At 45.8% G+C, this 21350-nt stretch overlaps 4 protein-coding genes across 4 annotated transcripts; all 4 read right to left on the bottom strand.

The window, feature by feature from the left end:
- Window positions 1-1264: 1264 nt before the first annotated feature.
- Window positions 1265-3441, bottom strand: LOC135440083 (glucose dehydrogenase [FAD, quinone]-like). Its single transcript, XM_064699092.1, has 2 exons — window positions 3321-3441; window positions 1265-3266 (listed from the first exon to the last, which is right to left on the bottom strand). The coding sequence occupies exons 1-2, from the start codon at window positions 3439-3441 to the stop codon at window positions 1546-1548; spliced, it is 1842 nt and encodes a 613-aa protein (XP_064555162.1). The 3' UTR covers window positions 1265-1545.
- Window positions 3442-4608: 1167 nt separating this feature from the next.
- Window positions 4609-7141, bottom strand: LOC135440046 (oxygen-dependent choline dehydrogenase). Its single transcript, XM_064699017.1, has 2 exons — window positions 6404-7141; window positions 4609-6343 (listed from the first exon to the last, which is right to left on the bottom strand). The coding sequence occupies exons 1-2, from the start codon at window positions 6681-6683 to the stop codon at window positions 4629-4631; spliced, it is 1995 nt and encodes a 664-aa protein (XP_064555087.1). The 5' UTR covers window positions 6684-7141; the 3' UTR covers window positions 4609-4628.
- Window positions 7142-12094: 4953 nt separating this feature from the next.
- On the bottom strand, window positions 12095-14193 carry LOC135440050 (glucose dehydrogenase [FAD, quinone]-like). The gene has a single exon (XM_064699020.1). The coding sequence runs from the start codon at window positions 14173-14175 to the stop codon at window positions 12316-12318; it is 1860 nt and encodes a 619-aa protein (XP_064555090.1). The 5' UTR covers window positions 14176-14193; the 3' UTR covers window positions 12095-12315.
- A 1364-nt stretch (window positions 14194-15557) lies between these two features.
- Window positions 15558-17757, bottom strand: LOC135440058 (glucose dehydrogenase [FAD, quinone]-like). The gene has a single exon (XM_064699036.1). The coding sequence runs from the start codon at window positions 17712-17714 to the stop codon at window positions 15858-15860; it is 1857 nt and encodes a 618-aa protein (XP_064555106.1). The 5' UTR covers window positions 17715-17757; the 3' UTR covers window positions 15558-15857.
- Window positions 17758-21350: the final 3593 nt, after the last annotated feature.

Genomic DNA, 21350 nt, shown 5'->3' on the forward strand with positions numbered 1-21350 from the left:
GAGGCTGCTATCTGGAAATCCATAATCCATATAGATACTTTCGAGTATGTGCACAGAATGCCCATCAAAAATATTATTCCAATATGCGTCACAAAGATATTCTCTCAAAAGCAAATAACAAGGTCTTCCTTTTTATTAATTTATATTTTCATAAATTAATAATAAGCAAATATATTTCTTATGTTTTTTATCCAACTCCTCGCAAAAACTAAACAAAAACATTTTTACTCAAACTTCCAGAATCTTGATTAAATAAGGACTTAAATTGATTCGTCTTTCAGGTCCTTTCAGCCTAAAAGCCGTGTTAACTTAACCTAAACATATCTATATATGAAGGTCAGACTAGAACTAAATACACTAATCTTTCGAGCATCAAATATTCTTCGCGAAATTCCTGCTTAACTCAGATCTATAACTCTAGAGCACAACAAAAATCCGATAAAATCTTTGAAACAAACCAAAAAAAAAGCAAAAAAAATAAACGGGAAAGTGGGGATATCAACGGCACGCCGAACATTGAATACTCTGTAAACAATTGCAGATATGTGAGAAGAATGAAGCTCGTAAGACTGATTGTAGAATGTAGAGCAATATCATAAAGAAGTGCGATTCTGATAAGATTTAGCCAATATAAGCAGCATATGTTAAATAGTAATTCCCTAGGTTAGACAAGATATCTTGAGAAACAAAACAGTTTTACATATAAGAACCTACTTTTCGATCTATCGTTTCTATGACAGCTACATGATATAGTGCAAAGCTTTAAAACTGAGAGACTAGTTCGCATAGAAACAGACAGATCGACAGTCGGACGGACGGACGGACGGACGGACGGACGGACATAGCTCAGCTGTTGATGCTGATCTAGAATATGAATATGCTTTATTGGGTCGAAAAACTAGGGTATTGTCGGTTGTTGTTTCGCTTCTCTTGTTACGCGTGCGTTGCGAAAGAAATGCCCCCTGCTGATGCATATTGAAATTTTCGTATGCAACAACAACAACAACAACAAGAACAACAAACACGACAAAAAGAAGGCAACGGGCACCGGCTCAGCCTTTGCGTACTGATAACCACTTGTAAGGACACCCCTTGGCTTCGAGGCAGCTCATCTGGTTGCCAGCCGCGCCCCACTCTTCCGCTGGCTAAACAATTCGCAACCCCCCTTTGAACTGCCCCCCTCCCCAACAACCCCATGCAACGTTTGCTTTGGGTACAGCCAACAGCTTCCGCTGGCAAGTTTTCAGTTTCATGTTTTGACTATTTGATGACTGGCGACAGCGTCGAAACCACCCCGTTGGATATTTTGTGCGGCTGTGCCTAGTCGAAAGTGTTTCAACCCTCGACACTTGGGACTGGGTGAATGCACTCTGCGGCCGGCCGGTCAACCCCCAGCTTAAGCCAGCTAAAGAACGGGCGAAAGGGGCTTCGGGAGCAGCTCTCGTCCGTCTCTCGTCCGTCTCTCGTTAGGCGATTTCATTTAATTAACTTGGCCGAAGCAAACAACCAGCTCGGAGCACGTCTGGCCTTACCCTTTCCTCGAGCTCAGTGCCAATCGGCCCTTATCAGGTCGGCCGCCTTCTCGCCGATCATAAAGGCCGCCGCATTCGTGTGGGCGGTGGGCGGCAGGGGGATGACACTGGTGTCGACGACGCGCAGCTTGCGCATGCCGTGCACCTTGAGCTCGGGGCTGACCACGGCGGTGGCATCACTCGCCGGACCCATGCGGCAGGTGGCCACCTGGTGGTGCAGCGTGTAGGACAAGGTGCGTATCGAGCAGCGCCAGTAATCATCCGACCCAAAGGGCTTATCCACACACCCAGGCACAGGGCGATCCAGCAGCCGAGCCCCGACAGCCTGCAGTGCTGGCATCTGGGTGATGCGTATGGCCTCCTTGATGCCGTCGAGCAGATACTCCACATCCTCCTCGTTGAGAAAATATTTCGGATCGATTTTGGGCCAGCCAAATGGATCGCGATTATGCAGCCAGAGCCGGCCCACGGACTTGGGATGAAACTGCATCACGAGCAGCGTGAAATGATCCTGTTGCGCCAGCTGCAGTGGCTTGTAGAGTGTGTCATAGATCTCATCCTTGAAGTTGGCGCCCCGCTTGATGGCCGTGCCCTCATCACTGGCCAGGCTACCCGCCAACATTATTAGCTCCAGATCCGGCCAGTCTCTGGACAGCGGCGAGCGCGGCGATTTAAGAAATGCCAAAGCCTCCACGCCAATGGAGCTCAGAGGCGTTGCCGGATTGCCGGCCAGGTAGAAGGACAGGATGTCCGGTATGTTGATGCGCGTGGCGAACAACGTCTGGCCCGTGGTGTTCGTCACAAAGGTGGGTCCGAAGTGGCACATGTGATCGTAGAGGAGCTTACCCACCGGCAGGGCCTGGACCACTGGCAAACCGACGGCACGCAAATTATCTGCCGGTCCGATGCCTGAGAGCATCAGCAGCTGCGGCGAGTTGAAGGCGCCCGCCGACAGGATGACCTCCTTGTGGGCCTTAAACGTGTATTTTTGCTGCTTGTAAACCAGCTCAATGCCCTGCGCCGACTTGGTGGCCACGTCGAGAAGGACGCGTGTCACGCGCGTAAAGGGAAAGATGTGCAGATTGGGCCGCAAATCGCGCACGGGCTGGATGTAGGCGGAGTAGGCGCTGTGCCGACGCCCATTGTTGGTATTCGCCTGCACATAGGACACGCCCAGCTGCGACTCTCCATTGTAGTCGGTGCGCGGATGACCCGCCTCCACGGAGGCAGCTACAAAGGCGTGCGCCAAGCTGCTGCGATAGCGCACATCTTCCACGCTCAACGGACCGCTGTGGTTGTGATACGGCGACTGCTCCAAGCCCAGCAGCTGGGCGGACTCGCTGCGCAGGAAGTAGGGCAGCACCTGGTGATAGCTCCAGCCGCGGTTGCCCCGCTCGGCCCAGGCATCAAAGTCGCGCCGATTGCCGCGATTGTAGATCATAGAGTTTATGGAGCTGGTGCCGCCCAGAACCTTGCCCCTGGGCAGTGCGCACTCCTGGTTGTACATGCCGCGACAGGCGCGAGGCTGCGGCACCGAACGATAATTCCAATTGGAGGCGGTTAGCTGCAGATGCCCGGCCAGGAGAGGCGTCAGGTGTACAATGTTCTCCACGCCGCCCGCCTCGATAAGCGCCACCCGCCAGTCCGGATTCTCGGAGAGACGCGCGGCCAGCGTGCAGCCAGCGGCACCGGCACCGACCACAATAAAGTCATAGCTGGCCAAATTCTGAGGCACTGCAAGCAGTTGACACATTGATCAAAGCAACAGCTGGTTCGGCCTGAACTTACCATTGGGACGCACCGACTGCTCCAGCAGATTGACCAGGCCCAGCTGCTGCAGCTGCTCCAGGAGTCGGGGATCCGCTCGATTAGCCACAACGAGCGTTATTAGCAGCGACAAAAGAAACATTTCACTGAAGCCAATGACACGGGATTAGGGCTTTTAAATCTGTTCAGCTCTCAGCTCGGCGCTCCTTCAGAGTTGAATTGCGACACGTTTTATATTTATTTTATATATTTAATTCGAATGCAGCTAAAAATGCACAAATGCCGAAATACCCTGTGCGAATAATTGATATGCGAGAGTAAGGAGAAGTGACTCGACGAATTCCTTTAGGATTCAGGGTAGCTGCCTACAGAAACATATTTAAGGAAACGTTAAAGTAGGCAATGGAAGTATAGAGAGCATATATTCACAGGGGATTCATTTATTTTATAGAGTTTGGTAAATCAAGCCCAAACGTAGAATGTAAACTAAAGATCTCGAGTGTTTCCTTCAAAAAAAGGGTGTTGAAAAAGGTAGAAAGATATTTAAACAACAAAAATGTCTGCATAAATGTGTAAATGGAAAGAAAGAAAGGTACCCCTAATGTACATCCTATGGGATGTACAAGAAAGGGGATGCAGGCAGCCAGACATCCATAAAGAGACATAAGGATTCATGTTTAAAGGAATATGCAGTAGGATCGTAATGGAAATATTAAAGAAGAAAGATTTAAGGAATATGTCAAAGAATCGCAGTAGAAGCATTTAAGAGAGATACTCTATAGAGGAAACCGTAGTGAAAAATATACATAAAGAAGAAAAGATAGGAAGAACGGCCGGAAGAAAGAAATCTATTCAAAAATCAAACAAGTTTTGTCAATAGAGACTTTATTTGGACTTTCTCCCTTATAGTTGTATTGTGCATTTTTGCGAGATATATTAAATATTATGCACTCTGTTCCTACTGACTGCGATTAACTGCTTACTTACTTACTTAGCTAAGACTGTCTCCGCGCGGAGGCCTTGTACAGAGTATGCTTAATTAGCTTGCTTTCGAGTGCTGGTAATTGAAATATCTTCATAATTTGAACGGTCGCGGGTTCATTTAACTTCTAAAAAACACGCCACGAAGCTCAAAATTCGCGACTGTCTAACAAGTTTGTACACCTTTGGTCGCACTGAAAACCCGTTGGACTTCTCATTAGCGTTCTCCATGGCGATTCTCGCCAGCTTTCAACTCGCATTTTATTGACCCATTTACATTTGACGCAGCCAACTCATCCAGTTATTCAGCTCTCTAGGTCGGCTCGGTCGACTTGGTCGACTTGGGACTCAGAGCCAATCGGCCCTTATCAGGTCGGCTGCCTTCTCGCCGATCATAAAGGCTGCCGCATTCGTGTGGGCGGTGGGCGGCAGGGGGATGACACTGGTGTCGACGACGCGCAGCTTGCGCATGCCGTGCACCTTGAGCTCGGGGCTGACCACGGCGGTGGCATCACTCGCCGGACCCATGCGGCAGGTGGCCACCTGGTGGTGCAGCGTGTAGGACAAGGTGCGTATCGAGCAGCGCCAGTAATCATCCGACCCAAAGGGCTTATCCTCACACCCAGGCACAGGGCGATCGAGAAGACGAGCCCCGACAGCCTGCAGTGCTGGCATCTGGGTGATGCGTATGGCCTCCTTGATGCCGTCGAGCAGCTGCTCCACATCCTGTTCGGCGGAAAAGTACTTGGGATCAATGCGTGGCCATTCGAGCGGGTTGCGATTATGCAGCCAGAGCCGGCCCACAGACTGCGGCTTGAATTGCATGACGAGAAACGTGAAGTGATCCTGCCGATGCCTGGCCAGATGGCGATACATTTTCTCATAGATCTCACCCTTGAAGTTGGCGCCCTTTGTGAGCGCCGTGCCCTCATCGCTGGCCAGGCTGCCGTCGACCTGAATAAGCTCAATGTCGGGTTGATTGTCGGCAGTTTGCGCCGTGGGCACTTTGATGAAGGTGAGCGTCTCCACGCCCCCGATGCTGGACAACTGCGTGTCCGCGCGACCCAGCGTAAAGTCCTTCAGCATGGGCACCGACAAGCGCGAACTGAACAGCGTCTGGCCCGTGGTGTTCGTCACAAAGGTGGGCCCGAAGTGGCACATGTGATCGTAGAGGAGCTTACCCACCGGCAGGGCCTGGACCACTGGCAAACCGACGGCACGCAAATTATCTGCCGGTCCGATGCCTGAGAGCATCAGCAGCTGCGGCGAGTTGAAGGCGCCCGCCGACAGGATGACCTCCTTGTGTGCGCGCACCTGGTAGCGACGACCTCCGTGCAGCAGCTCCACGCCGTAGGCGGATTTGGTGGCGACATCAATGAGCACGCGAGTGACCCGCGCCATGGTCAGAATGTGCAGATTGTTGCGGCGCGCTCGGACGGGCTCAATGTAGGCGCGAAAGGCGCTGTGCCGGCGACCCTTCAGCGTGTTGGCCTGCACATAGGACACGCCCAGCTGCGACTCCCCATTGTAATCGGTGCGCGGATGACCCGCCTGCTGGGCGGCACGGACATAGGCATGCGCCAAGCTGCTGCGATAGCGCACATCCTCCACGCTCAACGGACCGCTGTGGTTGTGATACGGCGACTGCTCCAAGCCCAGCAGCTGGGCGGACTCGCTGCGCAGGAAGTAGGGCAGCACCTGGTGATAGCTCCAGCCGCGGTTGCCCCGCTCGGCCCAGGCATCAAAGTCGCGCCGATTGCCGCGATTGTAGATCATGAAATTGATGGAACTGGTGCCGCCCAGCACCTTGCCCCTGGGCAGGGCGCAACGGTTGCCGGGCATGCCGCGACAGGCGCCAGGCTGCGGCTGCGATTGGTAATTCCAATTTGAGGCGGTCAGCTGCAGTGCGGGCGCCAGCAGCGGCACCAAGTGCATTATGTTCTCGACGCCGCCCGCCTCAATCAGATAGACCTGCCAATTGGGATTCTCGGAGAGGCGTGCGGCCAGCGTGCAGCCAGCGGCGCCGGCGCCGACCACAATGAAGTCATAATTGCCGCGGGGCACTGTTGAGGAATTTTTTTTTGAATTGGGCAGGCACTAAGATTCGGGTGCACATCACTTACGATCGCTGTAGATGGGCAGGCTGATCACATTGCCCAGTCCCAGTTGACGCAGCTGCTCCACATTGGCCTGTTGTTGTGTCTTTCTTGTTGTTGTTGTTGCTTTCAGGGCCAAGGCAACTGGCAGCAGCAGCAGCAGCAGCAGCTGCCACAGTGGAAACTGACGCCCGATCATGGTTGAATAACCGTACGTACGCTTGGCCAATTCGCTGGCGACTGTGCCGGTGAAATTTGGTCTCTGGTCCATTTGAATGCTGTCTGCGCACAGTGTTGCGATTCCCATTTGAATTGCATGAATTTTCAATATATTTATTTGACTTCTTCTTTGCGGAAAAGCTTTGCACTTATCTCAAGCCATGCCAAAGCTGTTTATTGTATTGATTTAAATATTTTATTTGCGCTTTATTTACCTTCCTCCATGGTCACATTTCTCACTTCTCACGTTATCTTTGTTATGTTTGTTAGCGTTATTCTTGGTCAAATATTTCTCATTTTCGGCTGTGAAAGTGTTTATTGTAGAGATTTCCCTCCACGTCCTCCCTGGTAACATTGAGAAAATTTCGTTTGACAATTCCTGAATATCTGTAGCCTTTTATTATCGTGAATGTATACTTGACCCACTTATATGTCCTCCATGGTCACATTGATGCTACTTTATTTAACAGCTATTATTTCGATTGATTCTTTAACTGGAGTATTGATTAATGCATTGTCACACTGTTTTCTATATATTTGTCTATATCCTCCATGATCCTATTTATCTATCTTTGGCCTGTCAATGCTTTCTTTGTTATCTTCCTCTTGTCGCAACAAACTTTTTATTGAAGGTCTGTCTTTTTTGGTCTGTCTAAAGGTACTTCCATGTTCGCCATGGTCACATTTAGCTCGCTTCATTTGTTGTTCATATGTTCACATTATTTAGAGTTTTATATATTTTAGGTTTACTCCTGTTCTCCATGCTAACTTTGAGCCAAATTTATTCGCCTATTGCTCTGCGCATATTGAAGTAATTTTGTTGCCTTTTTCAATAGACTTTGTGCCACTGTACAGCGTTGGCTTCTTCATGGCTTCATTAGCGTGATGCTTGGCTCATCTGAGCTCATCTTAGTTTTCATTTGGGCTCAACGCATTTTATTACCAACTGCCTATTAGCGTTTATTGTCTAGCTTGCTCCCTCTCTCTCTCTCTCTTGCTCTCTTTTGCTCTCTCTCTCTCTTTCTCTCTGTATCACTCGGTCGCTGACTGTCTCTCTGGTTGCCACCTTTCCCCTTGACTTGGCTTTTGTGCGTGGCTCATTTGGCCAGGCCAGTTGGCATTTTGACGGCTTCTTTTGCCAACTGCTTGCCTGGATTTCGTTGTAGTTCTGGTTCTGCGTCAGTTTATGTGCTGCCCGCTGTTATCTGCAGAGCGGAAACTATAAACACTTGTTAGCTAACAACTGGCGAGTGCTTGACTCCGGTGACTCCGACTCCGACTCTGTCATTGAATATTTAGCTTAGCTGGCTTTGTGCCAGGGGATTCGTTAACAGTCAACCCCATAAGCAACCCCATTAGCGCGTTTTTTTTCTTCTTGCTTTTAAATATTTATTATACCCTGTAGCCGGTGAACGTGTCCCAAACAGAGGGTATATTGTGTGTGAAAGGCGGTAGGTGACATCTACCAGGAGCCAGCTACAAAGTATATTAACTTAATCAGATTTATTGGCAGAGGCGAAATGTTCATATACATACAGTACGAGCGAGAGATTTCAGTGTGGAATGTATCGATAAATATCGATTTTAATCGAGCTTAAATCAAAAATGAAAAGGGCCACAGACTTGAGGAGATTATACCAAATTATATACACTTTTTTTTCGATAGTTTGTACCTTATCAATCTCGATAAATATCGATAAATATCGATTTGTTACCTGCGTTATTTTCCCCTATTAGGCATATCTCACAGACTATAGGTACTGTATGCACCGAATTTTTAAAAAGGTTCTCCTTTACATGAACTAAATATGTGACTTTATACCAACTTCCACATACCCTATAAATATATATAAGCTATCGGCACGTTTATTCAAATGGGTCATGCAAATGTATTTAGGCAGAATGAGGCATAACCGACTCCATAGAGTATATACATATATTCTTGATCACAACGACGAGCCGAGTCGATCTAGCCATATCCGTATGAACTCGTCGATCTCGGCCGTTATAAAAGTTATAAAACAGTTTTTTTTTTCTTTTCTCTGACTATTTTTATTCGGTCAATACATTTCCTTGATGAAATTAGAGCTAAGAATACAAAACTTGGTATAAAGTAATAGCTGACACAGATTATAAATATTTAACTTTTTGAAAGCTTGTGCTTTGGTATATGCCTACGTTTAGGTGCCATATTTAAGACCTGCAAATCTGATAATGATAGGACAATAAGCACTCGAGCTATTCCAGCATGCTGTACCTATAATATAAGACACAGTGAGGAAGAAGCACAGAGAGTTTGTATAGACGGAAGCTGGAATGTTTGTAAGGGCAGCGCGCCGCTGTGTACAGGGTACCTGCTAGTCAGGCACTTTGGGGTAGAGTCGCGTGACTTGTTTGATTTTATTTTATTTCGCCTTTTCACATGACAAAGTTGAAAGAAAACATAATTACGAACCTCGAACGCATCATGCGCAATCAGAGCAGATTAAACGGGCTTCAGACTGACAGCCACCCTATGCCAGGCCTTTGTTTAGCTGCAATAAACCACCCCACAGCGGAGGCTGTGCCATGGGATGCAGGACGCAGACACGATGCCTCCAAGCGTCCGTGCGTTGTCCGATCTGTCCGGCATATTGAAAATAGGTATGCACGTGCGCCAAATCCCTGACAACCACTCGCAAATCTGGCAACTGGCAACTGGCAACCGACAGGCCGACCGGGAGCCGCAGTTTATATTTGTTCTCTTTCGTTTTTGTTTTGGTCAGGTAATCGCTGGATCCAGTCAAATCTGTCTGCCTGCCAGTCGAGTCGCCTGCATATGCCCAGTCGCACCTGCCGAACCGCTGCCCCTGGCAACGGCAACGCCCACTCTGAATTCATGAATATTTGATGCTTTGATAATGAAAGTGCCGACTTTTGGGCAGGGGATGTGTGTGCCGAGAGCGGGGAGAGTCGAGATAACCACATCCGTACTCAAACTCCAGCGGGGTAAATGAAATGGGGCGCGAAATAAGAGTTGCTCGGTGACGTATCCAACAAATGTTGAAGTACTCTAAGTTTGACGTAGAAACCCGATGTCTCTAATCAAATATAATTTAATGAAAAAATAAAATAAGTAAAATAAATAATAATAAATACTCACTTTGTTTAATTAAATACAAGCAAGTACTTTTAGTTTGACATGCACAAATTAGTAATTAAAAATAACTCGTTGGGAAAATAATAAAAATAAAAAAATCAATAATAGTCAATAATCCATGACTTAAATGATAGAAATAATAATAAAATAAAAATACATAAATTCAATAATAATCAATAGTTTATTAGGTAAATGAAATAAACAATGATAATATAATAAATAAGCTTCATAATTAAATAAATTATATTAAAATATTTCAAGTTTAAATTTTAAAATAAACATGCAAGAAGATCCCGTCTACCTATCACATTTACTTGACATATCAAACATGTCAAATTCAAATACAAGCTGCTTCGGTATTTGTAGTCCGATCGTTCGATGACCCTAGCTCTAAGAAAAACTCGACATTGATCGATATTATGGATATGGAGGAGTATGTTAAAAATATGATGTACGCAAATATTATTTCAAATTTGACGTCTTTCGATTTTTATCGGACATACTGCGTGGGCTTAGTTGGTCGTTCTGATAAGTACATATTTGATAGGGTCGTATAGGCCTCCATCTGCCAGTTACATAGCCATTGTATACATTTTTGTACACATTCTAAATGGATACAGGGTATACTCATTAGAGCTTGTTCCGATTAACTCGGTGTATTTGCAGAGCTTTAAGCTGCGCCTCAGAAGCTGCGCTCACTTAAAGCTTCAATTCGCTTAAAGTACAATTTTGTTGCATACTTTCAAGCGCCGCACACGAAGTGCTTAAACTTGTTTGGATAAACACACGTCTCGTATTATCGATCTAACAAAATTGTGTTAAATACTCGCATTTTAAATAGTTGAAGTCAAGGTGAAGGCAGAACTTGAACTACCTACCCTAAGGACGGCAAGTAAAAATAAAACAAACTCAATAATTAACACGAATTTGGCAATTAGGCAAGATAATTTGATGCCTAGCTAAAATTAGAAACAATGCATTTGGCCAGCGAAATATGGACTAGAAAATACCCTGTAGACGGAATTTAAATACAACTTTTTCTGTTTTATGTGCTTGACTTGGGCACAATGCATTTAGTTTTTAAATTAAATTAAAAACGGGAAAAATTACATTTAGATGATTTAAAGCTCAACGAAATTAGCTCGGGTTTCTTGGAGATGCAAATGTCAGATAAGAGCCCAACTTTATGATACACTTTTTAACACGTTTCATGTGCGAACAGGGTATTCCAATGGAAGTCAAATATGTGAATGCCACTCGCATATTGTTTCCGCAACAATAAAAGTCGAGAAACAGCATTTAATAAATCTGAAAAAAAAAGAGTCAACAACAAACAAAAAAGAGGCATTTGATTTGGCCGAAGTCGCAGACTTCATAGCTCTCAATTTGATGGGTTTGTTAGCATTTGTTGTTGTTGCTGTTCTTGATAAGCATGAAAATTGCAGGTGAGAAACAACGAAAACAATGAGAATGAATGTGACAATGAGTTATAGAAGAAGCAGATGCACAAGAAATAAATGATAATATAAATGAAAGAAATGATAGAAGCACAAATGTCTATTGTATGCTTGTAAAATGGCGGATTTAAAGAAGCAGATAAATGTATAGATACATATACTGAAACAAAGAAAAATAGATTAAGATACATAAAGTAATACAGATACAGATAAATATATACAGTTACAGTTACAGTTACAGTTACAGTTACAGTTACAGTTACAGTTACAGTTACAGTTACAGTTACAGTTACAGTTACAGTTACAGTTACAGTTACAGTTACAGTTACAGTTACAGTTACAGTTACAGTTACAGTTACAGTTACAGTTACAGTTACAGTTACAGTTACAGTTACAGTTACAGTTACAGATACAGATACAGATACAGATACAGATACAGATACAGATACAGATACAGATACAGATACAGATACAGATACAGATACAGATACAGATACAGATACAGATACAGATACAGATACAGATACAGAATAAAAAATAAAAGACACAATACAGAGGGAGTTACAGATATAGATACAGATACAATGGAAGATTTGTTTACAGATGCATTTTCATGTATATATGTAGATAAATATTTGTATAAATATTCCCATACCAATATTAATACCTACATATATATGCGGATACAAATACTCACAGCTGCAGATAAAGTTGAGGTGTTATAAAATAGAGTTCAATGTCAATGTCAAAAGAGCTCGTGCCGGCCTGTTGCCAAAGTCCAAAGTCTCTCCGAGATGTTTGACGGAATGAGTCGAACTGTTGCTAAGAGGTGGGGAGGGTTTGAGATAACGGCAAGAACTAGTTGAGAATTGTTAAAAGTTTCTTAAAATATTTATTGTTGTCTTAGGAGCTAGCTTACATTAAAATCAGTTCATTATGTAGGACAGACAGAGATTGAATGCGGGCAAGATCTAACTAAAGCCCCGTTCGGCGTCGAAAAGTTTGCGGATCCAGCGAAGATCAGGAAGATCAGGATCAATCGCAGCTAACTGGAACTTGTGGAACGGAGCTCAAACCTGATGTGAAACTAAACCTAAACTAGAAAATGCTGACTGCACTGGGATTTATTTGATATAGCCATAATCCTGCTTGATCATATCGGCGGCCTTCTCAGCGATCATAAAGACGGGTCCGTTCGGATGACCGGACATGATCTCGGGCATGATGCTGGCATCTGCGACACGCAAATTGCGTATGCCATGGACACGCAGGCGGGCATCCACAACCGCCGCCCGATCCGATTTGGGTCCCATCTTGGTGGTGCCCGAATAGTGGTAAATGGTGAAGGTGAAGTGGCGCACATAGCAGGCCCAGTAGGCCCAGCTCTTGTAGGGATGCTGCTTGCAGGTGGGTATCTTGCGCTCCCACAGCTTGCCCTCGATGGCCTTCATGCCGCGCTGCTCCATCAGGCTGATGGCCTTCAGCAGGCCACGCACCGAGATGTCCACGTCGTACGGATGGGCAAAGTAGTTGGCATGTATCAGCGGATACTTGAAGGGATCGCTGCTCTTGAGCATGATGCGACCGCGACTCTTGGGCCGCAGAATCATAGGGAAGATCATGAAGGCATTCAGCGCCTTGTCCTCAATCTCGGCGAACAGCGAATCGTAGATGGACTTCTTTAGGCCAAAGGCGCGCGATATGGCTGGATTGGATGACATGGAACCGCCCACCAAAAACAACTCAATATCCGGCCAGCCATCCTCGTCGCGCTCATGATCCAGATCCCAGAAGGCAATCGCCTCACAGCCGCCGGGCGAACCATATGGACCCTCTCTGCGATTGAACCGGGTCAGCCAGGTGGGATCGGCAAAGTCTTCGAATTTCAGTGATGTGGCATTCGTTGTAAAGGTCACCGCCGGCGCCGTATGATCCTGCAGATTGTAGCCCACGGCCAGATCCGCAATCGGCTTAATGCCCACCTCGCGCAAATGTTTGGCCGGACCGACACCCGAGAGCATCAGCAACTGGGGCGTGTTGATGGCGCCTGCCGAGACAATCACCTCCTTGCGTGCGAGCACCTTCTGCATGCGTCCATCGGTCTGGACCATGATGCCATAGGCGGTCTTTGTCTGCGGATCGATGAGCACCTTGGTGACCAGCGCCCTCTTCTTCACATGCAGATTTTGACGCTTGCCCTTGAGGGGATAGAGGTAGGCGCGATTGGAGCTCCAGCGTGTCGAGTTGCGTGTGGTGGTGTGCAGAAAGGCAACGCCATTCTGAATGCGTCCATTATAATCGCGATATTTCAAGCCATCCTGTTGGGCGGCATCGACAAAGGCCTCCGATATCTTGGAGCGCCAGTTCACATAGCTGATCTTCACCGGTCCGTCGCGTCCCACAAAGTCCTCCTCTGCATCTGGGACGCTGCTGCCCTCGTATTTCTTAAAGTATGGCAGCACATCCTTCCAGCTCCAGCCGGGATTGCCCAGTGCCTCCCAGCGATCATAGTCACGGCGATTGCCGCGCGTGTACATCATGTAATTGAGGACGGAGCTGCCGCCCATCACCTTGCCGCGCGGCCAATTGCAGCGATTGTTGTTCATCGCCAGACAGGCGTGATCCGAGGGCTGTGTGCGATACTTCCAGTTCATTTCGCCCAGCTGCAGAAAGTGCGCTACAATGGGCACATCCATGACCAGACGCTCCGGTCCACCTGCCTCCAGCAGCAGCACCTTCCACTTGGGATTCTCGGAGAGACGCGCGGCCAGAGCACAGCCCGCTGTGCCGGCGCCCACCACTATAAAATCATATTCGCTTTCCATTTCAATGGTATTATCATAGTTCTCCAGCTCCACATCCGATTGGCCGCGTCGCAGAAAATTGATCGTCTCGAAGAGCACATTCTCGCTCTGGGCGGCGATCAGAGCCAGGCTAGCTAGCATTAGACCCACCAACAGTTGGCATTGATACACTTTAGCCATGTTCTTAGCACTTCACTTGATGTTGCACACAAAAAAAAAAAACAACTGTTTTTTGTATATGTGTTTTCAAATTGTTCTTTGGATAGTTTCTTAGACGTTCTTTAGAGTACGGACTGTGCGCGCATGCGTGGCCCGTGCCGTTAGTTCGTCTTGCCCAATCGGACTCGTAACTGGTAATGCTGGCAATCGCTCTGGCCAAGTTCAATTTAATATTAAATATAAGCGCTGCCGTCTCGGCCGAATCGTGTTTGCGAATCTTTTCGGCAGCGCGCTCGATCGGCAGCGCGATCGTTGTTCACGTTAACGATTACTGCCAAGAATCTTCAGAGCGGCAAACAGCAGCAGCAGCAGCAGCAACAGCAGCAGCAGCAGCAACAGCAGCATTGGCATGACTGTGGACACGTTCACAAAGCCAAATTGAAAGCGAAATTTGAGCGAACGCACTGACATTGACTTGAGCTGATCGTTCACACGATCACAGCAGCAGCAGCAGCAGCAGCAGCAGCAGCAACAGCCCCCAGACCATATTGATCGAATTGCGGAAGCTACGCAAAACTGTCTGCAGCTTGCAGGGCAACCTGAGGGCAATCTCGAGGGTCCAATTTTGACATCCATTTAAACGGCGATTCTCGATTGATTGTCTGGCCCGAAGATCGAAGATCAAAGATCGATTGCCCATGCTCTCAATGCGGAAGGGCCCACCACACGCGCACAGCCCATTTTTGTTTTGTTTTTTTTTTTTTTTTAATATTCCATTTAGCAACAATATGTCAACGCATTGGGGAGCAACACATAAATTGTCTGCAACGATCGCGTTGGGTGATCGACAAGAGCACAGTCAAGTTCACCTATACGTTGTTTTTTGCTCTGCAGAAGGTTTGTAATTAATTTAATTCATACTCCGCTTACAACGAACGTTGGTCGATCGACAAGAACACGGGCAAAATCACATTAAGGTTCCTTACGGAACAGGCAGTTTGATTTTATGAGCATCTACTTTGTCAAGCCTTTGGCTAGAAGCGCTTAAAATGTTACAGACAAGATCTTAAGTAAGATCTTTTGCCTGCAGTTCATGTCAAAGACTTTTAAATTAAAATATCATGGCAAGCAGCAGAAATTATAGACCAGATCACAGCTAAAAGAAGACTCATGTGATCTTTAAAGGATATGAAACAATCAAAATCCTTGATCGGGAAGATCATAGCCAAGATCATCTACACGATCTTTAGCCTGTGCAAGTCTTTGGCTTCTATTTATTAGTTGGCCTATTTAAGTGACCCATTCTGTAGATCTAAAGATCGCATGGAAGATCACTTAACATGCTTAAAATAAAGCAACATTTTTAAAGATATTGTATGGAAATAAATATGAGAAAAGATCAGAAGACTTTTGGCAAATATTTATGAGTCAGGATATTGTACACAATGAATGACTTATGATCTAAGTAGAACTAAGTAGGCTGTGCTTTATTCCATGGAACCAATGTAAAGACGAAAGATCCAAAAGATCGCTGGCTAGATCACTTGCTCGATTCTCACTTATAACTGTCACCAATTGTTATTGGAAAGAAAGAAATGGAAGAGCGCACAAAAAATGACCGCAAGGATCGATGGGTGAGCGGCAAGATCTCTGACAAGATCAGTAATGCGATCAATTTTCTATTCATTTAGTCATCACTTTTGCTAGCTATAGTTGTGATCCTCTTTGATCATATCGGCGGCCTTCTCGGCTATCAAAAAGACCGGCCCATTGGGATGACCCGCAACCAGATAGGGCATTATGCTGGCATCCACCACGCGCAAATTTCGAATGCCATGGACGCGTAGGCGTGCGTCGACCACGGCGCTGGGATCGCTGCGTGGCCCCATTTTGGCCGTGCCGGAATAGTGATAGATCGTGAAGGTGAAGTGACGCGCATGACACGCCCAGTAGGCTCTGGTCTGGCGTCCGAGATGACGGCAGGCGGGCAGCTGCGTCTCCAGCACACGTGCATTGATCGCCTTAAAGGCGGGCTGATCCATCAGGCTGACCGCCTGCTCGATGCCGCGCACCGTTATGTTCAAGTCATAGGGATGCGCAAAATAGTTGGCATCGATCCGTGGATGCTGCCGAGGATTGCGACTCTTGAGCCGAATGCGTCCGCGACTCTTGGCGCGCAATATCATTGGCAAGATCATAAAGGAATCGATATTGCTGTTCTCCAATCCGCCAAAGATGGTCTCATAGATGTCCGCCCGGACGCCGAATGCCAGCCGCAGTGCCGGATTCAAATGCAGGCTGCTGCCTGCCATAAAGAGCTCCATGTCCGCCCAGCCCTTGGCACGCGCATCATCGTCCAATCCGTAGAAGGAAATGGCCTCGACGCCGCCCGGATTTCGCAGAGGTCCTTGGTCTCGCAGATATCCGCCCACCGCATCCGTGTTCAGAAAGTTGCGCATTTTCAGCGAGCTGGCATTGCACACAAAGGTCACCGCCGGCGCCACATGATCCTGCAGATTGTAGCCCACGGCCAGATCCGCAATCGGCTTGATGCCCACCTCGCGCAAATGCTTGGCGGGACCGAGGCCCGAGAGCATCAGCAGCTGGGGCGTGTTGATGGCGCCTGCCGAGACAATCACCTCCTTGCGTGCGAGCACCTTCTGCATGCGTCCATCGGTCTGGACCATGATGCCATAGGCGGTCTTTGTCTGCGGATCGATGAGCACCTTGGTGACCAGCGATCTCTTCTTTATGTGCAGGTTGCGCCGCTGGCCCTTGATTGGGTAGAGGTAGGCGCGATTGGAGCTCCAGCGCGTGCCATTGTGGACCGTGGCCTGCAGATAGGAGACGCCCAGCTGAGATGCGCCATTGTAGTCGCCGTGCGGCAGGCCCGCCTGCTTTGAGGCCTCCACAAAGGCTGTGGCAATAGGCGTCCGAAATAGGGAGTAGCTGATGCTGACCGGTCCCTGGCGGCCGGGTCGCGACTCGCCCGTGTCCGCGTCGGGTATGTGCGAGCCCTCGTATTTGCGAAAATAGGGCAGCAGTTCGTCATAGCTCCAGCCGGGATTGCCCAGCGCCTTCCAGCGATCATAGTCATGGCGATTGCCGCGCGTGTACATCATGTAATTGAGGACGGAGCTGCCGCCCATCACCTTGCCGCGCGGCCAATTGCAGCGATTGTTGTTCATCGCCAGGCAATAGCTGTTGGAGGCCTGTGGCCGATATTTCCAGTTCATCTCGCCCAGCTGCAGATAGTGCGCCACAATGGGCATGTCCATGGCATAGCTCTCCGGTCCGCCCGCCTCCAGCAGCAGCACCTGCCATCTGGGATTCTCGGAGAGACGAGCGGCCAGAGCACAGCCCGCTGTGCCGGCGCCAACCACTATGAAGTCATATTCACTGAGCATCTGGTCGCGCTCGTCAAGGGCCTCGAGATCCATTTGATTTTGGCCACGTCGCAGCAGCTCCAAGGCATCGGCCAGGGCATTGCCATAGTAGCTTTGGGCCACTGCAGCAGTAATTAGGCACAAAGGCCACAGCATGAGTAGTTGCATGCCCATCCGGAGAGTTGAGCTGACAGCGAGCAACTGAATCGGCAATCAGTTCGGGAATAGAATCCATTAGAAGAAAGGAAACTTAATACTTGTTAATCACATTTCTATCCGAGCTGATGTTTTAATTATATCGAACAGCTGCTGGCATCAAGCAACGGGCATCAAGCAACGGGCATCGGGCATTGAGCAGGGTAGCTCGAGGTGGGGTTAGAGTCTCACATTGCGATTCGCGAGGCAATGGAACTGCCAATTATACAATATACATATGCACCAAGCTACGATTAAGAGCATGATTAATGAAGAGAAAACACTCTTAACTATATACCTATGATATTGTTGCCAAACGCCTGATTAGGGTCAGGTCCCAAGTGCCTAACATACTGAAACTGGATTCTGGATTGAGATTTTGCTTTTTTTTTATATTATTAAGTATTTCCGATTACAGCATATGGATCAGGCCCGATAGATAATATTCACGCTTTCCGAGTGAGAAATTTAATTGATTTTACAGCATTTTTGCCGAGAAAATTCTTGATTCTTGCATAAATTTCTATGCAAATTTTATTGTGCCTAGAACTTTCGAAATACATATGTACGTATGCGGTTATTTATTGCAAAAACATGAATGCAATAGCAACTAATACGATAATTCGTTTTCCCACATCAAATTGCACCTCAAATTAAAAAAAATAATAACTGGAAAGAATTAATAAATCCTATCAAGATACTCTCGTGAACAGAACGCAATTGGAATTATCTAAAATATAATACAAAACAAAAGATAAATAATGAGCTAATAAAAATGTCATCCAGTTGCATTGGTAAAGAAAAGTTCAGAGTAATTAATTAAACAGAACGCAACCAGTTTCAACGAAGGAATATAACTCGAAGATCAAAAAAATATAAATAAAGATAAAGTATAGAGTATATTAGAGAAGCGAACATATACATATCCGACTAGAGCGGAGATCGGATCAACAGGTCTCAATACGATCTTAATGCCTGGCTTTAGCGTTAGGAAATCGCAGATAATTTCGAGTGACCCCCAGGAACAGAGAGCAAAATCTGTGAAAGAAACTAATTGGATAGAATTGCAAGCAAATGGAAGAAACTCAACTGTCGCGTCTGCTTAAGTGGAATGCATCGTAATAACAGAGATAGAGCGGGAACATGGCAAACCTTCTGATCGATTATAGTATTTAAAAATACGTTTAGAGAATCTGTCAATTCGAGTGAACAGAGGGCAAGATCTGTGGAAGAAACTTATTGGATAGAATTGCAATGGAAGTAGGTTTAACTGAAATGCATAATATTAGCAGAGCTAGAGAGGGAACGGGCTATAGCAGCCGAGTATATATAATTTTTATTTTATTTTAGATACGTCAAGAGAAAACCATTTCCGGATCGCTGTAAATTCGTGTGACCCCTAGGAGCAGAGAGCAAGATCTGTGGAAGAAACTAATTGGATAGAATTGCAATGGAAGAAACTCAAATGTCGAGTAGGTCTAACTGAAATGCATAATATTAGCAGAGCTAGAGAGCGAAAATATCAAACGATCTGACGGAGTAGAGAGTCCGAGGTTGAATGGCTAAATGTCTTGTAGGTTTAACTGAAATGCATAATATTAGCAGAGTTAGAGAGCGAACATATCAAACGATCTGAGCGGGTATATTTTTTTTAGCTACATTAAGAGAAAACCATTTCCGGATCGCTGTAGACGCACGATCGTCTTGAGCTCTGTTGCATCGGTAGATCGCTTTGCAAATTCTAAATTGTAAATTCAAAATTCTAAATGACTTGGCTAATGGCAACTGAACGGGGCTTGTCTGTGACGAGGCTTTTCTGCAATCAGTTGCATGATTCAACAACAATCTTGTATGCGCTCTAGAACTTGCCCAGGTGCCCCTTGAAATCATTGAGTTTCATCACTTGCTGGATTTTGTTTTGTAAATCTTTTAATTATTTCCGTTTGCATGTGAATTATTTAACAAGAGAATGGGCTTCGAACGGCCGACCGACCTATTGTCATCGTCTGAAGTCGCAGCATTGAATCGTAGAATTTGTCTTAAAGCAACCGCTCGAGCGCCGCCCCATGACATACAAAAAAAACAAAAAAACAAAGCCGAAAAGATCTTTCTAGTTTTTTTAAGATAAGTAATTTGTTTAACCCAGCGTTTGATCAAATACCAACAACTGTTTAGGTAAACACCCTGTTGACGCGTTCTACTACTTAGCATAAGGTCGAAACATTGCCAGCGGTTTGGGGACTTAAGTCTGCAAACTTTCCATTGTATGCAAACCGGTTTTAGTTTAGAAATTAATAACCCATAATTGGAAATGGAAAATTATTAGAATGCAAGCACAGAGCTGTTATTATAACAATGGCAATTACATTGTTTTACAACTAATTAGATAGGAAAAGGAGGAAAATTAAATTCTGGAATGTTTCTCCTGTTGTTTTTAAGCCATCTACACCTAACTTTCTACACCTAACTTTAAATTTGTATAAAATTTATTTTATTTTTTCTTAGGTTTTTTTTATGATAATTATCATATATTTTCTTATCGGGTTGTGAGCAAATCAAATAAACCATTCTAAGGGTACTTTATAAGTAAAGTCTACATGTTTCGATATAAACAAACAAGTAAAGTTTGTTATATTGAAATATTTTTCGTGCATTAATGTGAACTAATATGACATTATAACTACTTAATCGATCAGGTGAATCTTAAAGTTAACTTCATTAAATAAAATGTTTAAGCAGCACGAAACAATAACAATTTGAAAGCTCAAGATAAACAGCCGCAAAGTCAGCTTCTCGTTTCGTTTGTCAACACGAACAAATCACAAATCAAAAACCACAAATTTGAGCTTATGTCAAGAACCAGATTGACTTGAATTTAATATACCCTTGAAGAGGGCATTATGAAGAGGGTATTATGATATTGTCACGAAATGTATACAAATAGTTGGAGCTGCCTTTGATGCCATTGACTATATATGGGTAGAACATCGAACTATCATGTATCATCTAGCACTATGGGTAATATTGCGGGAAAAATTAATTTTGGTTCTATATATTTACATCTTCTGCTTTTCCAGATGTATCTTAGTTTACCAGGCAGTCATGTCAACATCTTCCATTTAGTTGGGCCCATAAATTATGAATAATACCGCGCTGAAAATGGAGTACACTTTAAATAGTCTTCGGCTTCATTTACCAAAAAAGCGAAGCTATCTTGACAAAACTTAGCCATAGCGAGCTTGAAAATTGTCTTAAGATATCTCAAGTATTTATCTAACTATTTCATAGAGTTCCCAGAAGTACAATCTGTCGGAAATAAAGCTGTGCTATGAAAGTATTGCCAGGTCACATGTTGGCAAGGGTATTTAGTAGGCGGCTTCTTGTCATTTCTGGCTCAGTTATTTGTTGTAATTCTTGTGCAGGGTAAGCGTCGGCGGCTAAAGCTATGCCAGAACCTTGCCGGCAAGTTCTTGGCAGAGCCAAATGGTCCGTTGGCTCGTTGGCTCGCTGGCTAGTTGGCTGGTTGGCGACCAAGGTTTGACAAGAATCGATGACATTCAGGCGGCGGCATTCGAGTCAAGGTAGCGCCGTTGCCAACTGGTGCGCAATTTCGCA

The sequence above is a fragment of the Drosophila montana genome, unplaced genomic scaffold (genome assembly GCF_035044405.1).
Source record: "Drosophila montana isolate Dmon_TW-CO22-7 unplaced genomic scaffold, ASM3504440v1 contig_787_1, whole genome shotgun sequence".
Taxonomy (NCBI): Eukaryota; Metazoa; Arthropoda; class Insecta; order Diptera; family Drosophilidae; genus Drosophila; species Drosophila montana.